The 13,954-nt window shown below is 28.1% G+C and overlaps 1 protein-coding gene across 2 annotated transcripts in view; it reads right to left on the reverse strand.

Moving 5' to 3' along the window:
• LOC106690705 (uncharacterized) overlaps positions 1-13,252 on the reverse strand; it is a 55,969-nt gene extending 42,717 nt beyond the window's left edge. For both annotated transcript variants that reach the window (XM_014436225.3, XM_014436223.3), the window contains exon 1: positions 13,101-13,252. In XM_014436225.3, the coding sequence (XP_014291711.1) occupies positions 13,101-13,176 (76 nt within the window). In that variant the 5' untranslated portion in view covers positions 13,177-13,252. The remainder of the gene's footprint in view (positions 1-13,100) is intronic.
• Positions 13,253-13,954: the final 702 nt, after the last annotated feature.

The following is a 13,954-nucleotide window of genomic DNA, read 5'->3' on the forward strand; positions in this document are numbered from 1 at the left end:
TAGGAAGAGAAGGGAACTTAATTAATTTTCGTCATTATTAATTAACTTATCTTTTTATCAATTAATGATCTCTTTTTATATAATACAATCTTAATTAATTTCTTTTATATATCAAGGTTATCGTTAAAAATTGAATACAATGTTTTACTGATTTTCAAGTGATAACAACTACTAAGTTTTAGTTTTAAACGTAGTTTCGAAGTTTCTATAATATAGGCTTAGCATGAGCTCTTGTAATTTAGATTAACTTAAAAAAATTCATTTGATGTTTATATAGTAATTTATTATGAATTTTATATTCAGTTATCAATCAGATGCGTTAAATATTGCCTTGAAAGAATCGTAAAAGCATTGCTTTGCGTTAACTGAACTGACATTTGACTGAAGCGATCGAGAGGCAGTAGACCCTTGAGTAAAAACTGACTTGAATCAAGGACTCAGCCTCTGCTTTGTCACTTCCCAAGTCTTTTTTAGATTCTCTTATTCTAAAGTAGAATAACCTTACAAAGACCGTTAAAAATTATTGTTTTTTTTTTTTTGTTTTTTTTTTTTTTATGGGAAAATAAATAAAATAAAATTTCACTGCTAGAAAGTTTAGAAATTCACTCGGTTTCTCCACTATCATGTGGATGTATTAAAAAATAAGTTCGTTCCAAAATTGCTTGTTTATAAGAAGACTTATTTTCCGGATTTCGTTAAAGAAAACCAATCGTAAAATGAGGCGTTCTACAATTCAAATCCAGTTCCATCTGCTAATCAGAGAAATGTTTGTTATTTGTATCGAAGGATCTAACGCCTATGATTTTACAGTAGTTTTACTCCTACAGTAATTTTAGGTTGAGTCTCATCCAATAACTCTACGATAGATCAGGATGCAGCAAATAAAAAACTACTGTGTTTTAATTGTGAACTAATAGAAAGATTAATAAAATATTTTAAAAAATGCCATTAACCCTTCATTTTAAGGTATTAATTTGATATTACACTCTCCTAAATATATTATAATAATTATATCTTATGTATTATTAAAATTGTTATCCGAATATTTTACTTTTTCACTCTATAATAAGTAATAATGCTAGCTGATTTATATTCAAATTATTTGTTTATATCGTTTTAATTGTAAGAGTCCTTGTGGCGATCAAGAATGTAACAGAAATATTAGAAACAAAAATTATTAGTAACTGATGTTTAGCCCTACTGCATAAGGGCTAAATCGGAGCAAGATGCAAACAGTTTAAGATATGATAGGACAATATGAATTATATAGAAATTTGCAAAAAATACTAAAGTAATTTGAATGATATAGGAAAAAATTAATGGAAGAGGAAAACTAAAAAATATATATAAATATATATGAATTGAATATAAACTAGAAAACAAGCACTCAGAGATAGAAAATGTCTGCAGTTTGGTGTTTTTATGAATATGAAGGTAATATTTGTTCAAGATATTCATTTTGTACTTGCATCTTTTTCGTTTTGTAAATATTTCCTTCTCATAAGTTGTTATTTTCATCTATTAAAAATAATTAATTGGAAATGAAGAAAGAACATCTTAAAACAACATTGTGCTAGGAAAATAATTTTTTGTGATTGAAAATAAAACAGCATAATAACCTATGGTAAAAAAATATATTCAAAATTAATATGTATTTTTTAGATGCTTATGATCAAATAATTAGTTGGTAGGAAAAATTATTTAATAAAAACAAATTAAATTTTTTAATTAGAAATAATATTAATATTAATATTAAATCACACCATATATTAATATTATATCACACCACAGTTTTCCTCAATTATCACAACTTTCTCATTAAATATTCGAAACGGATTAAGTAATTAACTAAAATAGCCTTCAACATTTAGAAATTATATCATTGTTTTTGATTCTCATGATTTGTTGTTTTTCTTGTAAAAAGAAATAATAAAAAATAATGACCTAACAATGCAATAATATCAAGGGCAGATATGAAGGAAGGTAGCAAACAGTTAATACATGATAAATATGAATGTTGACAGTTCATATGATGCATTTATGCAAGTGGAAGGAAGAAACACACAATTAACCAGCTCGATCGGGTTTTCCAACCACATCCTCGCCGACAATCCATCAGTGAACGGGCCGCAAGCAGACCCGCAAACAGGGGCCATTGGACGCCGGACAAACCGGCTTTTAATTACCGACCTAATCATCTTATTACCTGCTGATGGCGAAATTCCGATTGGTCCAGCCCAGATCGGATTGGCCAATCATAAGCACCAATAGTGCTTGGCCAAACTAATTCGACGGTATTCGAATCCGGAATTATTGGATAACGGTTATTAAGTTATTGCAGGGCAATTTCATCTTAAGCACTAAGCCTCGGAACGACTCTTCCAAATAGTCAGCTCTACTCATTAAAAGAGTGCAATTGAGGTGTACTTATTAATATTTATTATTATTAATAAATAAATTCTATGTCAGAGCCATTAATTAAACTGTCTCACAAAATACATTACTTATTATGGAACGAACCCCTCAGAATAATAATAGTGAAAATAAAAATTAGGATTTAGTGTTTTATAGTAGAAAAAAATCAACAAATAAAATAATAAATAATGAAATAAAATTAAGAATATTAAATCAAAATGTAACTTCTAGCAAAAAAATAGAGCGAAAATTTTTAAAAGTCCATATTTACATGTTTATAAATGAAAAACAGAATATCCATTAAGAACGCAATTAAGGCTAAAATGATAGTATAATAATGGAGAATAAAGACAAACAAAATAAAGAGAATAAAGAAATAATAATTAAGCAAAATATAGCTTATAATATTAAAAAAAAAAGGATAATTGACAATTAACGCAGTCTATATTTACAAATTTATAAAGAATAAAAGGATGTCCATTTGCAATACAAAAAGGATAGATAATATTTTTGTTAAAAAATATGACATAGTGTAACATTAATTCGTTTATTTATTTTTGGGAGGAAAATATAAATTTATTTTTACTAACTTTAGGAACCGGTATAAACATCTAGATATCGCTCAAATTTCTCTCTTAAAACACGCTCTTTTAAATTTGAAGACGAAAATACCACGTAATGAGTCACTATGACCATAGACTATATTTTAAGTCTTGGGATGTCTAAAGATTTCCAATCCGAAGTTGGATTTCAAATGTGTATGAAGTTTTTAAAGGTTTAAAGAGATATTTATTAATTTTTTTTTCCATTAACATTAAACCGACAAAATCGTATAATACATGAATGCATTAAAATTATTACCAAATCAGTATAAAAACGCTAAAAAGAAACACTGTTTAAACTTTTCTATAGCTTATCAATAATAAAAAAATTGTTTACCAATCTATTTTAAGAAGAAAATGGTTCATTGGAAAAATAAAAAATGAAAAAAAATTGTTTGTCTGCTTTATCGTGCTAAATTACGAGTGAAAGATAACATTACATATTTGTAAAGTTTTTTATAATATCAAAATACCAACAAGGATGACCCTGTCCTGACCCTTATCGATTATAACGGTAGTAATGTAGCAACAAAACAACAAATAAACTTGTAGCGATTACAATATAAAAACGGAGTAAAAATAAATTGTGTAACTACAGGTAATTATTTATTGATATTTAGAATAAATGAAAAAGGGACATAGCAACAACAAAATGTTTAGAATTGTATGGAAATAAAACCTTAAGTCCTCCAAAAATCTTCATTATTAAGCAGACGACCTCGGCGCTATGATATACGATATTGACGTTTTGTTTTTCTAGGATTTGGGAAGTCCTTGGAAATGTATTTGGTATTAACAGTTTGTTAGCATATCGGGAACTTTTATGGCTTTTAAATGTCTTGATGTATCTTTAATTCTTACAAAGGAATAAATAAATAAATTACAAATGATAAAATATGTAAATAAATATTTACCAAATAATATAACTATTTTTTCAAAAATTTTTATTTGAAAAAGGGATAGTGATAGATAAAAATAAAATATAGTGATTTATAACCCAAAATAAAAAACTTTTTAAAACCAAATTTTTTTATATAAAGCAAAATTTAGCAAAGTTTAGTTTATTTTTTTGTTGAATTCGCATCCAAAAGAAGGTAAGGTTTTTTTTTTTATTTAATACCAGGTAGATCTGGTGGGATTTACATAGTTGATATAATCGTTACATTTTTATTTAATTTTTTTTAACAATTGATTAGGGGGGGGAATATTCTGGAAAATAAATAGATGAAAATAATAAGAGAGAAAATTACAGTTAATTACAAAAATAACGACATCCATAGGACGAAGAAAAAAAAATAGAAGTAATGTCAATAATAGAATTGATACATATAGAATTTATAACAGGATGTCCTGCAGCAGCCTGGGCTTCAGTTTTCGGGTTGTGGTTGGGTTTCCCAAGTTGTGGGTCACTGCTCTTTTAACTGTCGGTAACTGGGAGAGGAACTTCATGAACGTTTTTTTAATGTAATAAAAGTTCAAACAAAACATAAGAATCGATATCAGCGATTAATACTGTTATACTCATTTTGATAGAGAGAAAAATTGTAACTAAGGCAAAAGTCCTGTATTTGTGTAAATAATACGAGGAAATACTAAACAAATATAATTTATTCATTTCTGAAAAACTCTTAAAAATTTCCTTCAGGGAACGAGTGGTCAAAGCCAATTTAGGCATGACAACCAAATACAAAAATAATGAAAATTAATCAAAAATATCCTGGACATCTCAAGTCAATAGAGAAATATATTTCCCCGAATTATATATATATATATATATATATATATATATATATATATATCATATATAGTATTTATCATATATGAAATATATCCATACACATATATGAGATGCTTACAAAAATCTTAGTTTTTTCAAATTTCAGTTTAAAATCAACGCGTTGAAATCGAGTGGTTGAGAAGCTAAGGAGTATTAGTGGCAATTTTGCGAATAAGTTTTTTTTTCGACCTAACTGTACACGAACCAAATGAACGCTTCACTATTGATAAGGTTACAGAATCATCAACAATTATTAGTTAATTATTGATAATTTCACAATTCTGTGAACATTGAAGTGTAAAATTGGTTCAGGCGCTGGTAACAAAAATAATTGTACAAGAGGGGATTTGATTTATGAAAAAATATATCTCTGGAACCATTCGACATATAGATATCTTCGTGCACTCAAATTAAAGCTAGTTAAATTTTATAAATTAGTTTATAAGATTTATCTTTGTAGGGTTAGTAGTTTTTATGATATTCACATATGAATATTAATTTTGCACATGAAAATGTGTCCGGACAACTATAAATCAATATGTTTTAGAAACTATCATGAAAACTACTTCTCCTTAGAAGATAAACCATAGTCTATTAAACTAACATTAATTTGAATTCTAATAAACATCTGTAGATCGAATGGTTTTTTGATAAATATGTTTCTCAAAATAAATTCACTTACTACTGATCTTTCTGTAAATGTTGCTTTTTAAAAAGCTATATCTCGAATACTATTGTAAATAGCTCTATTAGAGCTCATATTTTAGAAAATTTAATCTACTTTAAAAGATGTTCTCTTAGGTTTTCTAGTGTCGTATATAAAAATATAGTGTCGTATATATATTCTCCGAATGAAAAATTAATTTTTTTTAACGTTTTGAAACATCCGCCATTTTATTTTCCCCCTATCAATACTTGGCAGACTCGTCAATTTCTACAAGTAATTATACATAGTTTTCATTAAAATAATTAAAAAATGGGGTAAAATAACTGCCTTTTTTCTCCTTTTGGGATCTTGTACTAAAAGACCTTATTTACAAATTCGTCACTTGCCCTTGGGACCCCTTGGCTTCTCACCCATTCAATAATTCTTCGAGAGAATTCTACTGCTATTATAATATATATTATTATTACATTATATTATATAATTATAATGTAATACATTGTTATTGTAAAATCCTTCTTCGACTCGGATGTAACCACTGAATAAACCGTTATTTACTTTTATAAATCCTTCATTTAATTATGCGTGCCTAGAAAAAAATGTGTAACTAGTGGAAAAAACATTAAGTGCGATTATGTAATAACAGTAATATAATTACGTATTATTGTAGTTAACAATTAACTTAACTAAATAAATCAAAATTACATTAACCCATGTTTTTCCAGAAGTTAAATCTTGTGTTGATAGAAGCCATTAGTTTTCAAGGCCGAAAATTTCTCACATTCTGATTTTAAATCATCGGAGAAAAAACAATTTAAAAAATGTGAGATTAACTGGTAAATGCGATGGCAGGACTGAAAATAGAATAGGGATATGCATTTATCAATGAACCTAACTAAAAAAAAATGACGGCCATTTGTTAAATATTATTTTTGAAAATTGCGATTTCCATTAACAGCAAATAAATTTTTAAAATCCTATTCGAGAAAATAAACGTTAAGCAAGCTCTTGAGCAGTTAACATAAGCTTATCTGTTAGATAATTGATTGAAGAACGTCTGTATCTTTGATAAAACAAACTGCATTTGTACTGAGTAAATGACGAACCGGTCAGTTCCTTTGGACTAAACGAAGGAGGTTATTTTTTCATTGATGCTCCTTTCCATTAACGCAACATTGACTACCCTATTTTTCTAACATCTTTTCCAAATAAATTATTTAATGCTCCTAGGAAGGAAGGGAAAAAAAAGGTGATCATTAATACCAGAGCTCCATCATCAATGTACTACTTGCTCCTCATTTATGTTTTGAAAATTGATGAAAAATGATTTAATTGTTTCACTAATGAAACACTAAACATTAACTTGAAACACAAGAAACAAAATGGCGGTGTTGAGAAAAGATGGAACCCTCAAAAGAAACTTTTCTAGAGACCAACTGAATTCACAGACGCATTTTCAACCCTAAGACTCGATTTAGTCTGTAGAGGGGCATAGAAGTGTATAAATAGGATAAAAATACAACTATCTAGTTCAGTAATACATTCATATTGCTAAAAATATTATCTGTACTATTTGAAACAATTCGATTTTATACAAAACTACAATATATGAACATATATATGTTTTCTGTGCGTATTCTAAATAAAAATAAATGACACATTAGACTGATATCAAGAAAACTTAACTATAATATTACTATTAAAGTTTATTGGATAAACAGTTTTCATTACGTTCTAGATTTATATTTTCAAGTACAGAGGAATAAGACAGTATCTTGTCCATAAATTTGTATTTAAAGAAAAAAAATTGATTTGGTGAGTTCTATTTATGTGTCAGATAAAACTTTATATTAGTTAATGAAAACAAATATAACGTGAATCTAGAATTTCCAAGTCCATCTTTAGAAATCAGTAATGTATTTGTATAGATATGTCAGTTTTAAAAATGTTTTAATCTTGAAAATCAACTCAACTTGAAGTACCTTCCTCTAACACTCATACTTCTAAGTTTACTTAAAGACAAAGATATTCCATATGCAATTAGCAAATAAAATTTAAAAGAGGTACTCCATAATATGTTTTTCTTTTTTTTAACTTAAGAATTCTAAAGGACTTCCGCACCTCAAGACTTTTATCCTTCAAAAAAAAAAGATATTATTGTACTTCAATGGCGAATTTCGCAAACCAAAGAGGTTATGTGTAATCAGTTTTTAATTGAATAAACAAATTAAATTCAAGTAATGCACTTTATAAACGGCCATTTTGACTCTGTGACATTGAAGGACTTCCGTCTAAAGAAAAAAAATCTTTTTGTTTGAAATAATGAATAATTGTTTCTATACAGGGATATCTAGAAGAGGAGTGGGAGGCCCAAATTGCTGGATCAAATTTTTTGAAGGTGGCACATATTTTCAGGATTAGAGAGGGGGGATAATGTTTTTATGGGGTATAAATTTGGAGGAAGTTACTTTCAAACCGGGAATCAAGCGCTCTGGGACCTACGACCCAACCCACTAGGCTATCAGGTCCTCTGGGATTTTATAAATAAAAGACGCTAGGCCCTAAAAATGCTTCCCATTCCTTGTAATACCCCCAGGTAAGAAAAGGAAATAATGAGTAAATATTTTATACATAAACACACATCTTGAATTATATTTTGTAATAGTAAAATAAATAGGAGGTTGAAAAAAAAATTCAAACCGGGGAGGAAAATCACTAATGCACTTATACCTATTTTACATCAACTAAGAATAAAATATTTTTTATTGTATAACAAAGAATTTTTAATCATATTTTTGGGAAGGGGGGATATGCAATTACCATAACCTATGGTCCTTTTTATCTTTAAAATTGTTTAATTTTATCAGTTTTTTCTGAATACATAATTTTGTAAATTTACTGACGTTACATGAGATCTTGTTCTATCCCATTTAAAATATTTTTATTTTTACGTCTTCTGCCAATTATTACTTAGAGTGTAACAATAGAAAATGAATGATTTTTTCCTAGAGTATAAATCAACAGGATGTTTTATTCCTCAAGATCTTATCAATTTAAGTAGAAAGAAACGTTTCATGTATAATTAAATTACATTCAATTTAAAAGATTCGAGGTATTCAATTGGATTCGATTGTATTTGTTTAATTTAAAACTCTTTGATAATATAAAACCTCAAGGGAACTGTTGTTAACAATCTATAAATAGAATGCTAATTAACTTATCACCTAATGGATCTTCGGCGGAGTTATGACGTTGCGGAATATCATTTATCTTAGTTTTAGATGATTTTTCGAAGCGTAATGTTACGTAAGACAACGTAGTAACAAAATCAGGTAGATAGAGCTCTCCTCGTTTAAATGTTCGCTAAGGAGTCTAGTTATTAGGCGTAAACAAAATATTTTAGAAAATGAAAATAAATGTTTACTTGTATCTTGCTTATCTGCATAACGTTTTGGTCTTAAGATTGGATTCTAACTGGAATGGGCATAAATCCCTGATAACCTCACACTCAACATCCCAAAAATATTTGTATGGTGTATAAATTAATCTTTGTAATCCTTTATAATAAAAAAAATCCTTTGAATTTAACACCATTCTGTTTTATCTTTATAATTTTTATTGTTTTAATTTAATTTTATTTTTATATACATCATCATTCTTTTTATTTATTTATTTTTTGTTGAACAAATATCACCGTTTAAACTATAAGATGTAGTAAAACAACAATAAAATAATGTCAAGTATTTTATTTCGCGAAGATCTTTTTAATATTCTTTTATTTTATCGATTTAAATTATTTTTATTTTTCCAAAAGCTCCTAATATTAAACAAACGTTAAATCATATAAATTGATTTTTTTTTTAGAAAAAATCTTGTAGAAAAAATATATTTTCATTTTAATTAGATGCGCTCCAACCGAGTTGTGAGTGCCTTTCAAATAAATTAATAAGAAATATATGATTATTCTTTAGTGAAATACGATAGATTGACAATAAATGGAAATTCTGACGCATCTAAGATAAAATAAAATAAAAATGCATTGCATTAAAAAAATTTTTTCTAATAAAAAAGAGGTAAATGTCCCATACTAAAAATAAAAGTTTGAAATTTGAACTGATGCTCAATAATATTTGCTATTGATATGTTTAAGTAATCTTTACATCCAATATACATTTCATAAATTGGTATCAACCCGGGTTTGAAACCCGAAATGGTAGACGATTATTTTATGTTTCATTGTACCCTAAGGGTTCGAAAACGCCGTAAGCTAGGTAAAAATCTGGCGGTGAAGCGCGATTCTGGCCAAATCACCTCCTTGCACAACCGTTGGTCTAGCAACTCCTTACAAAATGTTTCACCACTGACTCTTCATGGGTTGTAGCGGTATATATATAATTTTTTTTTTTAAATAAATTTATTTCAAATTATATATTCTTTCTTTTTACTAAAAAATAATAGCCTTGCTCAACATAACTTGCTGTATCATCAGCCAAATTCAGAATATTTTGGAAGTAGTAAACAGTAAATATTGAATAAATATTATATGAGGAAAAAGAAAATTGAATGTAATAAATATCTTTAAAGAATACACTCAAATGACAGGATGTCTTTAGGGCTATGGAAAATAAAACACTGCGATCCGTAGTTGTTTCAAAAGAATCGTTACTCAAGACTTAGTCTTGATGATAGTTCACAAAAGTCCAGGTGCACTGTTCATAGCAATACAGATGCAATCTTCATGAATCAGATGCTCTTCTGCGAATGTTGAAATGAGCAAATCGAAGGTAAATCTCAGCTAGTTCAAGGCGATCCTAACATCGTCATGGGAAGATTTCTGAAATCGACAACTTTCTCATCCCTGGAATAGGCGACTTATGGCCTATTGTATGTTCAACTATATTTAACTTGCTGAAATCTGATTTTGACCTTCAGTTGACAGAAGATTTTAAGAAAGATAAAGCAATGATATTGAATAGACCTTGGAAAGAATTATTAATTTGGCACGAGGCATGGTGAGGTAATTATTGGACGAACTTGTAATTATTGGCAGGAAACACGAGAAATTTTTTTTTTTTTTTTAAAAAGCATTGTCGCAGATGATCTTGAAAAAATTTGCATAATTTTTGGATGGCATCTACGAAAATCTATTTATGGAATTCTAAATGGAATGCATAGACATGATTATAACTAAACCTTATATTTATAATTCTACTTCTTAAATATTATCAGGCAATCACTTACTTAATATGCTTTTTTATATTAGATCGGAATGAGCTCTTGAAACAATATTTTTTAATATTTCGAATTTGTCCAGAATCATCGGAAAAAACACCGTGATATGAATAATTGTGTAGGTAGCATTATTATATAAACTCACTGTGACAAATATATAATGATTCTAATTCATAATAGATTCATGAGTAAAATTCCTTAACTTACGATTTTTTTTTTTTTTAAGAAATTCCATTTTTCTATATCTGAAAAAATCTCTGCTTTTTACAGGTTTATTTGTTCATTTAAGTTCATCTATGTTGAATATTACAAACTATTCTTAGGACACTATTAAATAAAACACTCTTTAAAAATAGTTGTAAGAGTAACTTTGCATCATTATGACATTTTTGAGATAATGTTCTCAATGCTTCACATCCTTGAAGCATAGCCAAATGTATTTGTCATCCATCCAAGACGCCCTTAATCCAAACAAATAATTATTTACTCAAGGAACATAATTTTATATTTTTTTCTATGGTGTAAAGAAGATTATAAAAAAAAAAAAAATCATTCTCAACAGGTGATACTATATATTGACTATTTTTGTGTTTAGTTATACAAAAAAAAAAAAAAGAACTGAAGACAAACATGACTCAAACAATACTAATTGCTATTCCATCTACATTTATTTTGAAGAGCGAAATGATATTAATCACGCAATGATTATGCATCTCACGCATCGGCTTGCATACAATCATACAAGGCTAGTGAAGCATAAATTCGTATCACACAATAACTCAGTGATGTAACATAACCCTGTGTTGGAAACAAAACAAAAACAAAAAAAGAAACTGTACGCAACAATTACAATAACTAATCATAATAATCTCTCACGGCAGACAAAAGTTTTGGCAAGCCTTGATAAAAAAAAAAACAAGAAAGTAATTCGACCTCGGTTGTTAATTCAGCGGAGATGCCAAGGGAAGCCGTTACCATGGCACCGGGCGGGATCAGCTACATTCGAAGATGTTCACCAATTAGGAATAGTTGTTATTCAAGACTTTGTGCTTATATTTTAAAGTAATAATTTTACGAGTAAATAAAAACTAGAAAAGGAAAAGTCGTGTAAAGTGAAACTTAAAATTACTTCTTAGTACAATAAACTGTTGTTGAATTTTAGATAATATAGCAGCAAAGTTAATTATTACCATGATGAAATTTATCAAAAATTATATTGTATAATTTAATGCCTTTCATTTAAATATTTCAGCACGAATGAACGTAATTCAACTTATATTGGAATCCAGATATAATTATTTTAAACATTTGATTTTCGCCAATAGGCGGCGAAATACTGTTCTATTCCGATATATAGTTACAAAAAAAAAACTTTCTAACACAAACAACTATAGTTCTTTTCATTTTTATGATTTGAATAAATTGAGTGTTACCACTTGCAGTATTGAATCATATTATAATAATTATTTCGCACCTGCTGGTAGAATGATTGGCTTTTTAATAATGAAAAAACATGAATTTTAATTAGTTTTTTATTCAGATGAAAACAACTCGCGGTACACAACAATCATTTTTAGTTATCAGTTTTTCTTTTTATTGTGCCGTACATTGACTTCTTATTTATAGTTACATTCTTATCTATACTAAAACGTAAAGAAAAATAAATCGATTAATCCTTATGAAACATAATAAGATAGGTGTCGATTTAAAAACAAAGAAAAGGAATATTTAGGAAATACAAAATTTAAAAGATCGAATAATGTTATTCATATTTAAAAAAACAAAACAAACAGCATGAAATTTTAAATTCAACCGTATGGCGAGGGAAGCCGTAACCATGGTATCAAGACCCGCGATTTTCAAAAGTTTGGTGCCGTGCTAACATTTTATACGAATAAGTCAAAGGGAGAAAAAAAAATAGAGGCTAAAAAATCAGTAACAATAGTAGACATCTAGTCATATTGAAAAAAACTTTGAGGAGGGAAATTATGATACTGAATTAATATAGATATTAATATAATTAATCTTTAATTTAAAACAACGTTCACTAATTATTAAATTCTTTTCCGAAGACTTTGAATACAATACGCCTTGAATAAAAAATAAAGTCCATTTGTATTAATACTATTTAACTCCATATATAAATATCTCACATAACGTTAATTATTTCTAATTTATAAAATAAAAATAATATCTTGGGTTCATATTAATTGAATTAGTATAACTAATTTATTTAACACTGTAATCAAATGCACGATTGTTTGTATTAGATGTTTTCTAATAGTTATTGCACTGCTAGAAGAGTTATCATGAATTATTACTATTACATGGCGAATCTTCGATGCCTGAAGCTTTCTGTCACTATTTTTTCCTAATTTTAATTATTATAAATTAATTAAGGATGACTGACCTGTCTGCCTGATAGTATTGAAGCCTAATGACGAATGTATGACGACAAAGAATATCGACACAGAGGTCAACAGCATGGCTGGACACTACACTGGCACTGTGCTAACACTCAAGAACCCCTCGCAGTCCCCGACAACTGGTTTTATACTGAGCTAGCGGGAGAAAGGGAGTGGGGGGCCACCGCTCTCTCGATCGGCTTCGGCAAATTCGCCCTCTCGTCGATGGAAAAAAATTATTTAAAAAATCGAAAAAGGTTATCAATGGGGTCGTTGTAATTTTATAACGCAGCCTATAAAGTCGTAGGAGCTGCAGGACTGTTGTATAACAATTGTTATCCAACCCAAACTATGTATATATTAATTATGAAAAAAAAATATATTTACAGGGTTTTACTCTTGATACTAGACCTAAAATGCAACAGAATTCAAAAATATATTCTTGAAAATTTTTAAATGATTTTAATTGTACATTTTTATCAGAATTAATATTAATTTTACTAATGATTTTTAAAATGTAGTTCTAGTCTAATGGCTGTTGTTGACAATGAATAAATTTAAAAACAGGATCGATAGTAAAATTTGTAAGAATGGTTCTATAAACTACCATTTTTAATAAAGATAATATAAAAAATTATATTAACTATGAAACAAATGCACAAAATGTATATTAAAGAGGTGCAGATATTTGACCGTAGAGTGGTGATGGTCGGGGGGTGCTGTCAGCAAAAAATGCCTAATAAATTTCTAATAATAATTTTTAAAATATAGTATAATAGAAAGGGCCATTTTTAATTAAAACTGAAATAAAAATTGCTACAAGTACGTAGTAAAAAAAATTGGATGACCTTGTTTTAAA

Source organism: Halyomorpha halys, unplaced genomic scaffold (assembly GCF_000696795.3).
Source record: "Halyomorpha halys isolate HHAL.00 unplaced genomic scaffold, Hhal_1.1 Scaffold1826.1, whole genome shotgun sequence".
Classification (NCBI taxonomy): Eukaryota; Metazoa; Arthropoda; class Insecta; order Hemiptera; family Pentatomidae; genus Halyomorpha; species Halyomorpha halys.